The 19,573-nt window shown below is 42.9% G+C and overlaps 1 protein-coding gene across 1 annotated transcript in view; it reads left to right on the forward strand.

The window, feature by feature from the left end:
* PRDM6 (PR/SET domain 6) overlaps window positions 1–16,549 on the forward strand; it is a 99,088-nt gene extending 82,539 nt beyond the window's left edge. The window contains exons 7-8 of the mRNA XM_053923449.1: window positions 8,657–8,833; window positions 15,607–16,549. Of these exons, the coding sequence (XP_053779424.1) occupies window positions 8,657–8,833; window positions 15,607–15,721 (292 nt within the window). The 3' untranslated portion in view covers window positions 15,722–16,549. The remainder of the gene's footprint in view (window positions 1–8,656; window positions 8,834–15,606) is intronic.
* Window positions 16,550–19,573: the final 3,024 nt, after the last annotated feature.

The raw sequence follows: 19,573 nt of genomic DNA on the forward strand, positions 1-19,573 counted from the left end.
ACACTTAGAAAACCATACGTGTATCATAATAGTGTCCTAACTTGTAACCCATCTACATAAACTGTCAGAGAAGTACGTGACAAACTAGGAAACTTCTGTGCACAAAATACACTTGCACGAGGGACTGGTAGGCCCATGCTCATTCCAAGGTAATGTAGAGTTCTTGGCAAAAATCCAAGTGGTGTGAGACTCCTGTCCTGTGCCAGATGCTGATGGGCTTCTCCTCAGAGGTCCAAGTCCAGTGTGGCCAGGCCTCCCTTTCCGGGTGAGGGAATAGTCGGGGCTTGACTTCTATGCAGACAAGTCAGAGAGGGATCCAATTACTCAAGCGTGGGTTACTGCTTCTCCGTTTCCTGTGCTTTGTTGGTGACATGAGAGGTGGTCATTGTCACTCGTAAGTAAGTTAAAAATAAGACTCCGAAAAAATTAGTACCTTTACAGGCCAAGTGAAAAAGTACAGTGTTTCTTAGTAATGATGAGGAGATGCTTGAATTACTCCATTCCTTCGGAGATGATTAGTGGAGACGAAGGGAAAACAGGAGATGCCCAGTCACTTTGACCCACCTGCTTCATTCTAGAGACGTGGTTTGCTTTAGCATATAGGACTGGAATAATTCTTTTCAGTTCCAGAACCTAGAATGTTCTCTTTGTACCAGCAAGTTTGGAAGTAAAAGATCCTCTCCATAATTCTTAACCATGCGGGTGCTAAATAAGAGAAATATACAAACTAAAATGGAACATCAAATTTGTGCATGATGGTTGCGAAATTTGGAGCCTTTTCTTACCCATATGAGAATCACAACCGCTGAATGTACGTGTTTTCTTTATGAGGGAGCGTAAATCGCGTGGCTTTCAGTCTCTGGCAGTTTGAGCCTATTCAGGCACATACAGTGAACGAGCTTAGAACTCACAGTCCGAAACCATTTCCCTTTGATTGTGAAAAACTCAAACACTTTTATTTTGATAGGAAAATCTTGCTAGAACCAGAGGCAAGAAAGGGAGACACAGAAGACAAAGTCAGAAGGTAAACAGATTAGAGTTTCAAACAGATCCAAATTTGAAACAGCCCCCTGAATCTTGGGTCCAAAAGATTTTTCACTCAACAGACTGAATATTTGGCCATGAAACCTAAGACATTTGAACCTTCATCAAAGAGACTTTGTGTGTCTACATTTGTGAGCTTTTTTGTGTGAGGGACCATCAAAAACTCTAAGCCTTGATATAAAGAAAAGAGATCCAAGGGAATCCAGGGTTGCCAGCATCACCTTAAAAAAACCCAAAACTATCAGGTTGTTTACAATGAACACAGAAAAACGATTCCACTCGACCTAGTAAGGTAGGAGTTAATGTGGAAGATAAAAATACACCCACAAGGGTCCAAAGAGCCACAGAATTGCTATTTCTTGATTTTGTTATGTTTTATTAAACAAACAAACCCCCAAATCTCTTCTTCCTTTTCCCCAGTCAACTGACTTTTTTTCCCCCTAAGTGAATTCAAAGGGAAGAAGCTGTTGGAATCTAGATCAACCAAGATTTTATTTAGGAACTTCATAAACATTTGGGGTTTTGCATAAGCTTATGACCTAACTAACCCAGGCAGCTTGACTCACTATTGCTTGAACCAGGAGTTAGAAATCCTTTTTGTCTTCTGTTTTTCTGCTGCAGAAACTCTCAACAGTCCCTTGAGGGGGTGGGGGGGAGGGCCTCCAGAAAACTGTAAGCAAAGCCTTCAATCACAGTGAATTATTTCCTAATGAATTCCTTCTCTTTTATTTTTTGTGGAAAGTGTCTTTATAATGCTTATTATCTTCATCTTGCATCCTTTTCCTTTTCTTTTCTCTGTTTTGGTTGGTTGTGCCACGTGGGGCAGGTTGCCTTTGGCCTGCTGGATGCACCTCAGCTGCTCTCATCTGTGTTTTGAGCATCGTTGTTTGTATGTGGGTGCATTGGTGCCGGAGGGGAAGATGATTTTGGAAGGTGCTGTTTGGCGGGAGGAGCCTGGAGATAATCCATCACCATAATAGTTTCTTTGGAATGTGTCAGTGCTCCTGTGGCCCACTTCCCCTCCCTGCCCCAAGTGTGAAGGTTATCTTCTTCCTAGCATTCCAGGTTTTCCAGGTCCTTTGGCTCTGCACTTTTGCTGCGTTTGTGAAATCTTTTTCTCCTTACATAGAACTAAGGTCACTCCTCGCTCCACACAGCCAACAGTGACCTAAGGAGAGAATGTGGCCCCAACTCATCAACTTTTGTCCTGGAGGCTTTCATGCCATGAGAAAAATCAAAGATGTATTAATAATATTTTACATCAAACCCCACTTAATTTTGTTAATAATTTTGTTAAATGTTTCATTCTTACCCTCTGTGTACACCAAACCAAATACAGACTCAAAGTAAATGAATCACACATTTTACTGGACTAATCCTTGGCAGAGGAGCTGCCAGTTACAGAAATTGCCAGGACATGTACAAAATTGTCTCACTGCTTTCTGCTTAAAATCTTACCGCGTGGATGTGCGCTAACTAAATATACCAGGCTTTGTCTCTCACCCAGGGTTTAGTTATTTCAGTATTGAGTATGGAGCAGCTTGTAGTTTTCCATGAAGCCTGATGTTTATGTGGGAACTAAGCCACGTGAGGCTGTTTAAATTAAAATTAATCAAAATTAAGTAAAATAAGGACTTTAGTTTCTCAGTCACCCTAGACACATTTCGAGTGGCAAGTGGCTTCCATATTGGACAACATAGATACAGACCATTTACACCATTGGACAACACTGCCAGACATCTCAAGTAGTAAAAGAGCCACGCGCTCCCTCTGGTTGTGAGATGGGATCCCTTTGTGGGGAACACTCATTGGATTTGTTTTGAGAATAATAAAGTGCTGTCTGTGTATGACGGCTTGGGGAGAATCAAAATGCATTAGGAAGGCGATTCCCATTTAGTTATTCACTGACACAAGGCCCTGGAAGGAGTGAAGCTGAACACAGCACTTGGCGATGTCAGTCAGTCCTCCCCTGCTTCTTCTGGTATGGCTGGCCAATGGGAGACAGGACTTTGGAGGTCAACTCGATGGTATCCAAAAGTCTTACCTTTTGGCTAGACCTTTGAAAAGTTAGTGAGAATGTTAGTCATCAGAATAAGTGAGTAATGGCAATTAGTCCTGTGTCCCCAGCAACCCCCGAGCAGTAAACCAAGAGGTGAGGTGTCAGGGTATACTAATTCAACACGCATACAGGGTCTTAACTCCTGTGGCCAGTGGTCCCAAAAGAAGTTGTGATGTTTGAGATTCCAAAGTAGTGATGATGTTTTCTAGGCCTTGCTCCTGGGCTTGAGGATTTCATTCTGTTTTGAATGCATTCCTGTATCCTTAGAAGAAACTCTAGGACATAATCAATGTTAAAATTACTTAAAAAAAGATTTTATTTACTTATTTTTAGAGAGAGGGAGGAAAAAAAAGAGGGAGAGAAACATCAATCCATTGCCTCTTGTACATGCCCTGACGGGGGATCGAACCCACAACCTAGGCATGTGCCCTGACCTGGGATTGAACCAGAGACCTTCTGTTTGCAGGACAATGCCCAACCAACTGAGCCATACTGGTCAGGGCTAAAAAGGCTTTTTGATCATTTGCTTCTATTCATTCTTGAAGGAATATTGACAATCCAGGAAAAGAAGGAATCTTGTCTACTCACTGTGTAACTTCTGTGGTTTTTTAGGGCTAATTTCTATAAATTTCTAGGCTGAGAAACACAATCTGTTTTATAGTGGCAAGTGGAGGGCACATTTTAGTTCTAAATTCTACATAAAGTCAGCTTCTTTAAAGATGAATGTGACCTTATGGTCTAAAATCTTATTCTTCAAGGTACCTAAGAAGAAAGGGCTACCACTTTATTTTTTGAGATCAACCATGATAAGATTTGGTCCTACATTTTGGTACTAGGTTTTCTTGCTGCTCTGATTCACAACTGTGTGCCTAATGAGTTTAAGTATTTCCCACACTCACACAACCATAGAAAGCTCTATGTGCTGGCTAGCACATGTGACGGAAGGTGGAAATAATGTATTATATTATTGGTGCTCTTTCTTGTAAGGCCGTGTCTTGGACAGATCTCAGGCAGCACACAGTTGAAAGCAGGAACAGAGCATGACAGGATGCAACAGAGCATTTAGTTCAGGCCATACCCCTTAGCAGAGAGATGAGAGGTGAAAGAGTAGACTCGGTGAAGTTGAGTGACTTGTCCAAGTCCCACAGCCGAGTGGGGTCAGAGGCTGAAGTAGGACTCACCTCTCCTGTTTTCCCTGTCCTAGACCTTTTCATTCAGTTAAGCTAAATTCTGCAATGTTTAAAAGCTGTGCCATAATGGGTCACTGGATACTTAGCAAACACCTCTCAGGCCAGTGTGGGGTAAGGGTGATGTATTACAATCCGATTTGCCTTTCATTGGTATTATTTTAATATAAGAATTCAACCTGAGCTTCTCTGTGGTCATTTCTGCTCTTCTGTGTGTAAATCTTTGTGACTGTGAGCATAAAAAGGATGGGTTGGCTTCTGACTATGGGAAATAAATCACTCCAACTTTTGACAGCAGAGTTAGAAAAAAAAAGAAAAGATTAATTGGTTTTATTTAGTGGCTTATTGTTTATTGTGATAGGTATTAAAAATAGATAACCAGAGGCTAATAAATGTTAATGGTCCCTTCACTATTAGAAAAATCTATTGTCAGTGGACATAGCATGTACTAATGTATTATTTTATTTATAATCTTCAATAACATTTAAAAAATTCACACCTAGGAGAGTGATTTCTTGAGAAACTCTTTAAGGTTAATGGTTATAACAAAGAACAGATTTGGCAGGAGGACATTTTCCTTCATCTACATATAATTTTAATGACTTTCAAAGCATTATTTTATAATTATAATAAAATGCATGTGTAATTTGTCAAGACTGATAAACTCCTTATCAAGGACTCTTATATATTTCTTTGAAACCTGTTTGAGGGCAGTTAAATAGATTTCTAAATGTAAGTAATTAAAATTGTATAGTATTGAGTTATTGATCAATCCTGGACTATTAATCAAGCTAAAAAATTCTACAATCAGTGCTCAGTGTGCTGAAGTCTGGTAAAATAATAGTATTTGTGTTCAGTGAGGCAAGTAGCCACAATTAAGCACTTCACTTGACAAATGAGAGGGTCCACTTTATTTTGTACTTAATTGAATTGTTGTGCATGCTCGGTCACCATTGTCTCCTAGCCCTACAGTTTGGTTTCTGGTCATTGGAGCTTATGTATTTGTTGAAGGGAGAACAATTAAGTCTGCGTTCACTGTTGGCTTTCTAAATGCAGCCAGAAACATCTGGGCCACAAACCAGGGCTTCGTGAGTGCTGTTAATATCCCTCATGACAGATTCTCAAATTTCCTAACAAAAATTTTGATAAACAAATTAGAGCCCTGTCAAGGAAAGATATGAAATAGTTTTTTTTTTTTTTTTTTTTTCTTAAAGGTTTGCAAATTTGATTTTTTTTTTTTTTACATTTTTTATACATTTTTATTCATTTTACTTTAAGACAAAACTACTCTTTTTTTTTTTTTGATTATGCTATTACAGTTATCCCATTTCCCCCCCCACTCCACTCCATCCTGCCCACCCCCCTCCCTCCCACATTCCCCCCCTATAGTTCATGTCCATAGGTCATACTTATAAGTTCTTTGGCTTCTACATTTCCTACACTATTTTTACCCTCCCCCTGTCTATTTTCCACCTATCATCTATGCTACTTATTCTCTGTACCTTTCCCCCCCTCTCCCCCTCCCACTCCCTTAATGACAACCCTCATGTTCTAGTTGTTTGCCTAGTTTGCTCTCGTTTTTGTTTTATGTGTGGCCATTAATAACTGTGAGTTTGCTGTCATTTTTACTGTTCCTATTTTTGATCTTCTTTTTCTTAGGTAACTCCCTTTAACATTTCATATAATAAGGGCTTGGTGATGATGAGCTTCTTTAACTTGACCTTATCTGAGAAGCACTTTATCTTCCCTTCCATTCTAAGTGATAGCTTTGCTGGATACAGTGATCTTGGATGTAGGTCCTTGCGTTTAATCTTGGGTAATGTAATTATGATGTGCCTTGGCGTGTTCCTCCTTGGGTCCAGCTTCTTTGGGACTCTCTGAGCTTCCTGGACTTCCCGGAAGTCTATTTCCTTTGCCAGATTAGGGAAGTTCTCCTTCATTATTTGTTCAAATAAGTTTTCAATTTTTTGTTCTTCCTCTTCTCCTTCTGGCACCCCTATAATTCGGATGTTGGAACGTTTCAAGGCGTCCGGGAGGTTCCTAAGCCTCTCCTCATTTTTCCAAGTTCTTGTTTCTTCATTCTTTTCTGGTTGGATGTTTGTTTCTTCCTTCTGGTCCACACCATTGATTTGAGTCCCAGTTTCCTTCTCATCACTATTGGTTCCCTGTACATTTTCCTTTGTTTCTCTTAGCATAGGCTTCATTTTTTCATCTGTTTTTCGGATAGATTCAACCAAGTCTGTGAGCATATTGATAACCAGTGCTTTGAACTGTGCATCTGATAGGTTGGCTATCTCTTCGTCGCTTAGTTGTATTTTTTCTGGAGCTTTGAAGTGTTCTGTCATTTGGGCCATTTTTTTTTTTTTTTGTCTTGGTGCCTCTGTTACTTTAAGGGGCGGAGCCTTAGGTGTTCACCAGGGCGGGGTAATGCTGGTCGCAGCGCTGTGACGCTGTACGTGGGGGAGGGGCCGAGCGGGAGCAATGGCGCCGGCCTCACTGTCCTCCGGCTTTCAATCTTTCACTCCGCTACCCACAATCAAACTGGGCCACTCTGGTGCTGGTTCCCGAGTAAGTGGGCCTGTGCACACTCTAGGCCCCTGTGGGTCTCTCCAACAACCTCTCCTGTGAGGCTGGGAGTCTCTCCTGCTGCCGCCCCAACCCCCACGGGAGTTTTCAATCAGAGGTTTGAAGCTTTATTTCCCTGAGCTGGAGCCCTGGGTTACGCGGTCTGCTTCGCTCCCCGCCCTTCGTCCAGTTTATCTGTGGGCGAATGTGGTGCCGCGGGGTGCTACCGGCTGCTCTGCCTGCCCCGTTCTCCGCCACTCTGAGTCCGGCCCTCTAGGTTTATCTGTGCAAATGTGGGACTGCAGGGTCTGCTAGTGCTCGGACTGCCTGCGCCATTTGTCCCACACTCTGCCAGTCTCAGTCCCGCCACAGCCACGCGAGTCCTCTCCACCCCGGTGCCTGTCTCCGCCCCTCCTACCAGTCTGGATGAATGTTTATTTTCTATTTCCTTGGTGTTGGTCCCCCTTGCTGTTCAATTCTCTGTCAGTTCTGGTTGTGCGAGGAGGCGCAGTGTGTCTACCTACGCCGCCATCTTGGTTCTCCCTGAAATAGTTTCCAATAGGGAAAGCTCCCAGGTTTTCTGTCCCTCAGCAGACTCTGCATAAGTAAGCTGAAGAACTTCTGGAGAGGAGGTAGAGTTTTAATCTATTTTATGAAAACTGAAAATTGATTTAATTCTCATGCGATGAGAAGAATGTTCTCTGATAATCTTGCTAATTACCAGGTATTTGTCACAACTTCCTTCCACTTGTTTTTGCATCGCAGTCCCCCTTCTGCTAGCGCACGGCATCCCGTCATTTCTGTACTGCTGTAAGTCACTGCTTTCTGCCGGATTCCACGGAGCTGAAGTTCAGGAAGAAGGCCCAATTTATCCAATGGATACATATTATTCGGTGGGGGGAGTAAATAGAAGTCAGGATATATTTTACAAGAAATAAATCTGGTGCATACCCGTGTTCATCTGTGCAATATCCGACAACTCCAAGTGGAGGCTGTGCTATAGACAGGTCCCGAGAGAGTTTAGTGTTTACTGATACACACATGCAGCGTGCTGTCCCCTCTGCCTGTTTACCTGGCACCTAGAAGAAGATCCAGATGTGCAGGGGTGTCCAATCTTTTGGTGTCTCTGGGCCACACTGGAAGAAGAAGAGTTGCCTTGGGCCACACGTTAAATACACAAACACTAACAGAAATAAAAATCTCATAATGTTTTAAGTAAATTTGCAGTTTTGTGTTGGGCCGCATTCATAGCCATCCTGGGTCACATGCGGCCTGCAGGCTGCAGGTTGGCCGCCCCCACCCTGGCATCAAGAACTTATTTCCTGCGAGGAAAGTTTATCCTCAGTTTTCTGAAATAACATAAATAATAAGGACTGCTTTGCCTGCCCCAGAGGATTTTTGTAATGATTACACTAGATAAGTGATTTTAAGCTCCTTTGAAAAGTTAAAAGTGCTATGGAATTATAAGAGTTAATTGTATATTGACTTGTGACATTCTAGGTAGTCAAGTCTGTACTCTCCACGTTCCCCCAAATACATAAATACTTGCCTGGGGGCGGCAACAGAAACAAGAAAGCAGGAGCTCTTAAAATGCTAAAGTTAATACCAGGAAAAAATAATTGTTTGGGAATTAATGTCTCAGCAGTTATGTGAATTTTGTTCCTGTGGCAAGAAGTAAGATAATGGGAACCCAGTGGCCGAAATACTATGCAACACAGAAAATGTCAACAAAAAGTGGTGACCTTTGCCTCACAATGCTGACTTCCACTGACTAACCAGGCAGTCTCCTTGTTTGTTTCAGACCCTACCAATGCGGTCACTGCTCCCAGTCCTTTTCCCAACCTTCAGAACTGAGGAACCACGTGGTCACTCACTCCAGTGACCGGCCTTTCAAGTGCGGCTACTGTGGCCGTGCCTTTGCTGGGGCCACCACTCTCAACAACCACATCCGAACGCACACTGGAGAAAAGCCCTTCAAGTAAGTAGTGGCTAACCTTTCACCCCGTCTTTCTCCTAGCTTTTTCCACGAGCCTGCAGACGGGGCAGATTGGTGCTGCCCAGCTCAGCTAGGAAGGTCGATGTCCAGGCTGTAAAAGGACCTGCTTGTTTAGTGGCTGGCATTTGGAAAGTGAGGGCAGGAAACCTATACATTGATTATCTCTTGAGCTCTTCAACCTTGGACATGAGACAATCTTTCTGGGTCTGTTTACGCATCAGTAAAATAAAGTAGGAGTAAATCATTTTAAGATTCTTTCTAGTTCCTAAGGATCTGTGCTTCTAGAATTGGAGCTAGGAGCTCAGTCTCAGAGTACCATCTTATGACCAGCAGTAGGATGGCCACAGCTTAGGACATCTCTTGAGGAACTTGAACCCTGGAGGATTCTGGTGAACTGTTTCCTTTTTCTTTCGTGTGTATTAAAGAGGTTTGAATCTATTACAGCAGCCAACTTGCAACCTTTCTGTGTGCCTTTTGAATCTCAGAATTACCAGGTTGGTGAAAAAATAACAAAACAAACACAGGGCTTGTCTAAGTTGTTGAAGATTCAGAGAATGTGGGAAGAGGTGGAACTGAATTCCGAGGGCTTTGGCTGAGCGAGAGAGAACGTTTCTAGATATAGCATAATCGTGAAAAGATTGGACATCTGAACCATGCAGGATGGCCTATTCACTCACTCATTCAGTCATTTGTTCATGTGTGTCTCCATTCATTCAGCACATATTTACTGAGCACCTTCTTTTGTACTATGCCCCCTAGTCTTTGAAGGCCTCATAGTTTATGGGGAAGCCCAATTGATAAACAAGTATTGCCACATAGGGTGAAAGGTAAAACACAATAAGACATGTATGTACAGTGTCTCAGAGTATCACAGACGTGGAGTAATCAGTGCCATCTGGGGCAGATGATGTCTGTGGGTTTTTTTTTTCTCTATATTTTTTTCAATTACAGTTTATATTCAGTATGATTTTGTTTTAGTTTCAGGTGTACAGCATAGTGGTTAGATAGTCACATACTTTACAAAATGTTTCATCGCTTTATTTCTAGTACCCACCTGGCATCATACATAGTTGTTACAATATTATTAACTCTATTCCCTATGCTGTACTTTACATCCCCATGACTACTATGTAACTACCAATGTGCACTTCCTAATCCCTTCACCATTTTTACCCAGCTCCCCAACCCATCCCCTCTGACAGCCATCAGTTTGTTCTCTTTGTCTACGAGTCTGTTTCTGTTTTGTTATATTTTGTTTCTGAGATGTGTTTTCAAGGATAAGCAGGAGTTTTCCAGGCATACAAAGAAAGGAGACCATTCTGGTAGCCCAGGCAGCGTATGTGAAGTAGTGTGTGTGACAGTCATCTCAAAACTGTTTTTTTCTGTCTGTGAAATGGGCTCTTTTCTGCTCAGGCCTCTTACATCTCTCTTCACTCATTACCGTACTGGCTTCCTCCTAGTTCAGAAGGAAAATAAAAAGGGCATAGATACATAGCCTGTTTGCCGTACCTTCTATAGGGCGGGATCAAGCAAGAAAGGAAATGATTCAGGCCGTAGGAGACAAATCCCCTTGCTCAATATACGCCGAGTCTTCCCAGACTCTCATTACCCATGAGTTTCCCTTCGGACCTCCAGGCGTGGCTGGTGCCGCAGTGCTCAGGCTGAGCCAGGCTCAGCCTGGGGTAGCTGAGTCCTGCTGGTCTGGGTCCTGCCACCTCTGTTCTTCCAACAGAGCAGGGAGCTTATGGAAGTCTGTCTTCTTCACTCATCTCCCAATGAGTTAGTTACCTTTATTCATTTTTCATAACTGCTTTTCATTGTGATTTAATTTATGATGCAAATAATAAAAATAGTTTTCATTTTCGTCTTTGTACATGCATGCAGCTTGTTCACTGCATAAAGCCATCTGGCTAAGGGGACCAGGTGGGTTCTAAAATTGAGCCTGTGCTAACACCGGCCAGCTGTGACCTCTGGGTCTGAGATAGCCCAAAGGGGCACTGTTTTTAACTCACCCTACGGGCCAGATGGGTTAGCACAGCCCCAGAGTTCCCTATCGCAGCTGTTTGTGTCCTGCAAGGTGCCCTCCGTCCTTGCCCTCAGGCCTGATTCTCAGGGGGTTCGCAGGTGTGAACACCACTCTGGTGTGGAGGCCGACAGTGGCACCTTTCCTGGGAGCGTGTGAGCAAGAGCGCTTCTTACAGAGGTGCAGACTGACAGTCCTTTGGCCCTTGTATTAGAGAGGGCAGCCAGCCAGACACAGTGCCAGGGATCCGATTGATTTTTACCTTGTTGCTGTGTAAATAGATTTTAGTAATTAATTGAAGAGGTTTCAGGGTCAAAATGGGAAATAGATTTCTATTAATGTTAAGGTGTTACTTATGTGTAACCTCGTTGACTCCACTCAGTTTTTTTTCTTTAACACCCTGTTTTTGTCATGTTTCCAATAGAGTTGCCAGTTTAACTTACTTTTAATTCATCAGATTACTATTTTGAAGGGCTTCAGCAATTTTATCTTTCTCCTTTGTACAAGGATGCTTTTGTGACCATAATCTAATTACGCGTGGGGAGGAAATGAGCAAACAACCAGAGTTGCTTGGATTAGATGCTCTGTGCATGTCTTAGTTCCTTCTGGGCCCACTTTTGTTAAGGCTAGCCACATGCTGTCGGGATTTGTTTTTAACGTATCAAATATATATATATTCCTGGGGTAGAACTGAGTGTACGCTTTTTTTTGTAAGTGCAAGATTTTACCATCTTCTAGGAGACGGAAAGCCAAACCTTCAGTGTATACAAACAGAGTGGTCAGGACTGAACTGTCCCAAGGGAGTTTGGGCATCTTCCAACCGTAGCTCATGGATATATTTACATCCCGTGGACATTTGTAAATATTATGAAGATACCCTTTTACAAGATTATAAGACAAACATTCAAAAAAACTTTTGTTGCAGATTAGTCAGTAAAATGGGTTTCACCACAACAGTTAACTTTACTGCTTCAACTAATGGCTATTGGCTTAAACAATGTCGCAAAGAAGGAAAAGAATCTTGTAAAAGATGTACAGCCCTAAACTATCAGCCTTGGGCCACTTCCAAATAGATGCCCCAACTGGTTCAGTCCTCAAGTTCTCATGCGCCCATCGAGGCTGAGCCTGCCACATCTTTCCGGCCTCTGAAACCTTCTGCTGAGACACGGTTTTTCAAGGCAGACCAAGATTGTTCCCATCCAGAGAAGGCTGGAGAAGATTTGGCATTAAGAGATCAGTTACATTCTAGGCTTTGCCTTATAGTCTGATGGGCTGAATTCCCACTGAATAGCTCCATCCCCCGAGCTTTAGGTAGATCCTGGGCCTGTCAGTAACTAACTTGGCTGTAGACATAGTGTTTGCAAGGTAAAGGAGCACGTAGGAAAAATGCACATCAAGGATCGTACTTAAGGTCTCGGCTTTCAGTTGTACTGTGAGGCTGGATGTCATGGAACAAAAACAAGACGCCATTTCATGTAACAGCAATTGCCAAGCACTTTATTAAGAGAAGGAAGGAAGGAAGGAAGGACAGGAGTGAGGGAAGGAGGAAGGGAAGGAAATAAAGAATGAAATTGGCAGTCTAAAACGTATTCTTTGCAATGAGAAATCCTTTCCCCTCTATTACTAAATGGAATCTTTGAAGATTTTCAGGGCGGGTGCTCTGCCTGGGAGGACCCGTTTGTGCTGCTTCATGCCTGGCTCCTGTGCGTGGGGAGAGCAGGACTTGCCACCGCAGAGGCTCTCGGCATCTGTTAGAGGCAGGGAGAATGCTCATCATTGTGTTTTACATTAAGTAAAGCCAGTTTGGCTCAGTATAAAGAAAAATCAAAGGGTATTCCAGAGAACACCTAAACTGTAATAAGATCTAGGCAAAGTCAAAGTAAATTAAAAATGCACATCAGGAAATGTTCATGCAGTGAAGCCCTATGCAGTGTAGTTCAATCCCAGTGTTTTTTGACAGCTTGTAGAGGCACAGAAAGTAACAGAACTTGACCTTATTTTGCATCTCTGTCAATTTCAGATGGTAATTGTTAAACTCCCTGTCCTATAATCCAGTCAACCATCACAGTAAGTAAAGAATGATCTCAAATCTAAAAGGAAATCAAGTCTCATTAAAACACCCATACTGGTAGAAAGTTGGGGACTTCCTCTTTGCTGAAATATTTCTCCGACTTTCCACTTCACTGTTCCTGCAATGTTCCCTTCAAGGCTGTGACGTGATCACCAGGAAGAGGACCCTGTGTGGGAGAGCATTTCTTTGCTCCCGGCTCATTACCTGCATCTCTCTCTCCTCCTCATTCTGCTCCCCTGCGTGAAGTCCAAGCTTAGCGGTGCCCATGCACAGTCCTTCATCTGGGATCATAGTTCAGGGTTAAATGCCAACCCAGCTGACGTCCAGACCCAACCTGCTAGCACCTAGGTATTCGCATTGAGTCTGTCCTTCTGATGAGTGTTATTAAGCTGTGGAAATAACTTGTGAAGGAAATTTTTCTACAATTAAAGATGATATACATAAAACTGAGGTCCTTTCTTTATTTAAAAAGTGTTTTTATATCTAGCTCTCTTTACTTCCTCATTAATACAGATTGTGTTCTTCTAATTCCCAGACCACGTAGATGTTTCTAGTAGCCTCGTTCTGCATGTGGTTTTACTCACACTTGTGGGCAGATGGCACTAAAGATGAGCTTTCAGTAATGATCTCATGCCATGGTTAGATCTGACTTAGTAATTTCTAACGATTACAACAAATTTTTCCATGAGTAAATAGCTGTGAGGCATTTAGGCGAACACTTGAAAAGAAATGTAACCCTCTTTTTAATGTCTCTGTGCAATCTGGATGTTTAAATATTACATATACACATACATGTTGCCTTCAATGAAGCACGAAACTTCCTACTTTCGAATTCTTTATATTCTAAGTCACAGGTTAGAAGTGCAAAAATGTGACCTGCATTTTCCAGGTAAATTGTCATTCCTCATAAGTATTCCAACTGTTCTGCTTTCATTGAAATTGATTCCAGGGCTTCAAAATAAAAAAAAAAAAGGGGGGGGAATATAATAATTTGAAAGTTTGTCAAGCAGTGAAAGGTAGTATATTTTGACACACTAATCCAGTAACTAATCAGTTTTCGAATAAACAATCAGCAATTCACTAACATGTCATCAGCACCTCAGGAGCTCTGGAGAGGGGATGAGCTGCCCATGGACGTTAATGAATACACCAAAAATCATTAGCTGATCAATACTTCTGAGTTATTTTCATTGAGCTGATAGGTCTGATACATTAAAGCTGACATTATACATTTGTCAAGATCACAGTGCAGTTTTTAACAGTGGAACAGGCTGCTAAAAATATTCCCTGAAAGACAATCAAAGAAACACAACTTCTTCACCCTGACACGCTCAGCTGGCACAGAGCCCTGAGAAATCCAAGGCCGGTAGTCACGCATCGGCCTCCCAACATTCAGAAATGTGCACGGATCTTCAGAGTGAGTGGGTGTGTTCTATTTTGATAGGTAATTATTTCTGTGCAAGGGACTTTGTGTAATTTACTAAAAAGGAGAGGACTGCTCACTAGATAACAGGACACGAGCACATGATAAGGCAGTATGGGATTTCTCATGACGATTTTTGCTACACGCCCACTAGTGCGGGGACCCGGGACCAAAGGTCGTGTTATTTAAAACAGACTCTGGTCTGCAGCTCTCCTGATATCTTTCCCTCCAAAGGTTTGCAGAGAGGACGTTAAGGGGATGGCTGCAGTGGTCACAGCGCCCTCACGGTGCTTGGCCAGTGCTGCGGGCAGCCCAGACTGCAGGGTGGTGACGGGGAAGCCCCACGGCGCTTGCTGCCCTCTGTGTGTGTGTGTGTGGGGGGGGGGGGGTACACTGAGTAGCCACCAAGTTAGTAAATGTGTGTTGCTTGGGAGATAGGTCTGCCAGTGTTTCTAGATTACAATCTTTTTTTTTTTTTAAAGTTAAGGAGAGGAGACCGTCTTAAAGTGTGAAACGAGTTTTGTCCTCCTCAGACACTGTCCGTTAATTATGGCCCACAAGGACGGTTTTTCACTGTACTTTCTGAAAGGGTGCACTTCCTGAACCACACAAACATTGGTTTCTTTCAGATTTTTTGACCGCCTACCCAACCACAAACATTGTTTCAATCCTGAGTTCGGTTGGGCTGCGATGCCATAACGAAACTTTTGCATAAAAGCAACTACCCGCACCCACCCTGCATAGTCACCGCAAACTAATGTATTGCTTCCTCTGGTTTCCAAATTCCGAGCTGATCGCTCCTTGGCTGCTGTTTTGAGGGGAGCAGGATTCCTGATTTTAAATTAGCAGCAGGTGAAATTCTATTTGTCATCAATTTCTCTTTCGGGTTAGGGAGCAGAAAACTGCAGACAAGCTGCTGCTTTGATGGCTCACTCCTAAAAATCTCTTTTTGTTCTTTATCTATTTGAACTGACAGTGATCAGAGCTGCAGCAGGACAGGGCTCTCTGGAGAAATCACCTTCCCCCTGCCTATTGACAGATCCCTCTGTTCTGCATCAGACGGGCTTTGTCCCATCACAGGCATGCAGGCCTTGGAAGGAGCCACCAATTAAACCACTTGAGCCGGGAAAATCTGAAGCCGCTTTGGAGTGTCTATTCTGATTAGGCAGGATGAGAGGACGCCCATCACCCTGCAGGCCCCTCTCCCTGGTCTCAATTTTCTCTCTTGCCTCCACCAGGTGCGAGAGGTGTGAGAGGAGCTTCACGCAGGCCACCCAGCTGAGCCGACACCAGCGGATGCCCAATGAGTGCAAGCCAATAACCGAGAGCCCAGAATCAATCGAAGTGGATTAACTGATTGACTGGTTGGAATTAAACTGCAAGGAAAGTCATGATTAAATGTCACGGACACTTAAGCAAAACCAAAGATTTCCTCTGAGCAACTTTCAATCAGTCCCAGAAAACCAAAAGCAGTAATAAAATAAGTAAGATGTTAAGAGATATTGATCCTGGCATGGAAGTCAGACCAGGAAAAAGATTATTTATTTATGACTAGGGATTAGACTTATTTCACTGGACACCTAACCTGGGATGGCCAACATTTCCAGTACCACCATGTATTTGCTTTGTTTCTAAAAAGCTTTTTTAAAACGGTTATTTAATACCAAAGGGAGGAATCATATGGGTTCTTCTGCCCACAGCTGTGACCAAGAATGCACAGGGACTTGTTTCTCATCGCACCTTTTTTTGAGTAGCATGATTCAAGGGGACCCATTGTACAGCCCTTCCTCCTGCTGTTTCGGTTCGGCCTGGCCTGGCGTGGGCTGCCCCGGCGGGACCGCGGAAGCAGAAGCGAGAGCCTTCGCTCAGCCGGTGCCGTCCTCAGCCCCACGGGCATTCCATTTCTGTTTTCCACACTCACTCCTTGTGTACTTTTCACGTGGCTCCTTCCGTCCAACCTGGTCGTGATGCAGAAGAGCATGGAAGTGGAAGACAATGGTTTCAGTTGCAAAATTCAAGGAAAAAAATGGGGGACTGACTTTGTCCTGTTTCAAAAACATTTACAATGTACGGAGCTTCATAATACAGTATATTGTTCCGAAGCAGCTAGTTGAGAAAATTTTGTTTTCAATAACATTTTAGCTTAATCCCCTCCCCCCCCCCAAAATAAAAGTTCTTCGGTATGAGGCTAAATATAAGGTATTAAGCTTCAAGTAATTTTGTTTTTGATGTGTCTGTGAAAGTGTTGACTATGTGAGCAAAAATAGTGCCCAGTCCCACTGTCAGGTTCCTTTTAAGCAGTTTCATTCTCCTCCTTCATCTAGGTGAAGCCTGGGAGGCCCTCCTGAGTATGCAGGAGCATTTCTGCAGAAATGGGTGAAAGTAACCCAGACAAGGAAACATGGAGAAGCGGACCATGGAGAGGGTTGTGGGTAGAACAGGCTGCCCAGGAACAGCTAATTTGATCAATAGGAATTCCCTTTTCGTCTCCTGTGGCCTTTGATAATATTCTTCTCTCAGTCCTGACCCATTGAAAGGAAGAATTATGTACACAATTGCGCTGTCTGTTGATCGACTGCTAGGAAAGTGAGTTTAACTTCATGAGCCTTTTGGTCATTCAGCAATGATGCTCAATGAAAGTGGGTCACAGTACATGAAATGGTTCAACTTCAGGAAGAAACAGCGGCTTCTGCACTCTTGTCCCTTAGCTCACAGCAGCACATCAGAGACTGAGTCTACCTTGATGGCCAGTGTAGATAAAACTTTTATCTAGAATGCCTGCTTAACAGCAGCAAATCTCTCTCTGTAGATTCTTGTGGTCACCTGGTTACCGAGCATTGCCTTTTAAGGAGCTCCTTATCCTTTAGCCCTCCCCTGGTCTTCCCTCAACAAAACTATGAGATGCTTCACTGAACTAACCACGGAAAGGAAGGAGACTGCCTGGTTCAGTTTAATGGATCATGTGTTTGGTTCTCAGAAAATCTTCCTGCCCAGCTTTTAATTTTGCTTCCTCATCCCTTACTTCCTCATCCCCATCACTGCCACATTCAAAATGGAGTGAAACAGGGCTTCACTAATTGTGTTTGTAATTTATATCTCTATATGTGACTATAGGCCCCAAAGAGGAGCTTGGCTAATTCTGATGTCCAGTGTCCAATCTCAAGTCATTCACCTAGAACTTTCTCCCAATTCTTGTTGGCTGCTTGTCATGCAAGTAGTAAGCTATTTATACTGCTGTTTAATGTTGCTGATTGAAAGTATTCTTTCTGGTAGACAGGGATGCGTTCTGATGTTACCACTCCTTGCCGCAGGTAATAGAGACATTTGCCAACAATGTGTGGCAGTGGGAAGAGTGGAAAGAATATGTAGCCACATCAACCCCAAACCTGCAAGACAGTGACAGATCGGCTACACAGAGGAGCAAGATGTTCCATTTACTAAGGCTGAAACACTTGGTTGTACTTTTTTAAAATAAAAAGGGACTTACCTGCATGTTTCTAATACATTGTTTTCTGTAAGAAAAACTACTTCCGTCATTTGCCTCACTTCATAATTGAATACAGTGCACCCCACTCAGTTTTCACTAGTTTCGCCACGTGCAAGAAAGGGAAGCCTTCACTCTGCTCTTGGTATCTGGCATGGGGGAGGTTTCATAACGAAGGTCTCTGCCGCTCTCATGGCTTTGCCAGCTGACCCCAATCTTCCGCTTAATAGGGCAGTAACCTTTGTACCAAAAGATTCTTTTAACATCTGGTCCATTTAAGTTTCTTTCTCTCCTTTATTAGAGAGAGAAATTTTTGGCATGGATTATTCACCAAATTTGGTTAAAAAATATTTTCTCCTTAACAAATAGAAAATTGGGTACATGCACGATTTTCACATTGCTGAGCTATTGCCAGATTCTAGCAGCCCAGCCTAGGCCATCTGCCCACAAGACAGGCCTACACTTGCAAACTGACTTGGAGCCTTGAAGCAGGCGCTGAGATCATTTGAGTCCCAAACCCTTTTACTTGAAGTATGTGCCAGGGAGGGGGTTTTCTTTAAAACCTCCCCCAAATTGCTTTTGCCCTCACTGTGTAAAATCAACAGGTATTCTCTTGGAACACTGTAAGTGGTTGTAGAAACTGCTGTTCTAAAGATTTAACAGTTTCCCTTACTAGCAACTTCCAAGGAATCATAATTAAAGAGAGTGAAAGCTCTGAATCATTGAGCAGAGGACAGAAGAGAGCCAAGATGAGGCAGGGAGACTGTCAGAGCTGAGTCAGCGTTTGGCTTGTGAAGCCATCTCTCTCTGCCCTTCTGTCAATGGAGGCAGATTTCCCCCCCAGAATAAGACTAACCATCCCAGTACACGTTTGTTGGGCTGGCTGTGAGTCTAAACCAAAGGCTAATGCCACTTAGAAGTCGAGGTGCAGAGGATTAGGGTTCGGGCGGCAGACATCACATTTCTAAACTAGCTCAGTACTTTATGCAGACCTGAAGACTTTCCCCAGGAAATGCACATGATTTCTTAAGCTTTTCGTTTTGATTGTCTTTATTGTTGAAAATGACTTTTTTTTGGGGGGGGGGATACCTATGCTTTTATAGAGTTACTGTGGGTAATTGAAGCTGTAAAACTGAATCTTGTGTAATTTATATAATTTGATCCAATTAGTAAATATTTACTGAATGTCCATTCACGTGTAGCCTTATATGGGGAGACTTTTTTTAATCACATAAAAAGATTGGGATACCACTCCTGTCCTTACGGGCCTTACAATTGATTGGATTATAACTTGGAAAAATTTCAATCTAGTCCAGACATGCAAAGATTTACAAACATGTACCAACTCATCCCATTTTTTTCATCAGTTGGTTCATTGTCTAATAATTTACTCAAGAAGCATTTGTTGAACTCTTGCGTGTGTAAGATCCCACTGTGGGTGTTTGCTATGAGGCAGCATTACTTACATGGCTATTGGTGAGAAAATAATATTCTCCTCACCAGGGGCAGGCTAGTAGCATGGGTATTTTAGTCCTAAGACCATCGTCTTAGTGAAGTTACAGAGATTGCCATATTGGGGATGAGCAGAGGGCTGTAAACTCAGCTGAGGACCAGAAGGGAGCATATTTCAGAACAAATGAATACGCACAACTTGATTGTTTTTGGTTGACCCACTGGGCTTTTGGTTCTTAGCAACAATATCAAGATCCCAGAATCAGGGA

Source organism: Desmodus rotundus, chromosome 1, assembly GCF_022682495.2.
Source record: "Desmodus rotundus isolate HL8 chromosome 1, HLdesRot8A.1, whole genome shotgun sequence".
Classification (NCBI taxonomy): Eukaryota; Metazoa; Chordata; class Mammalia; order Chiroptera; family Phyllostomidae; genus Desmodus; species Desmodus rotundus.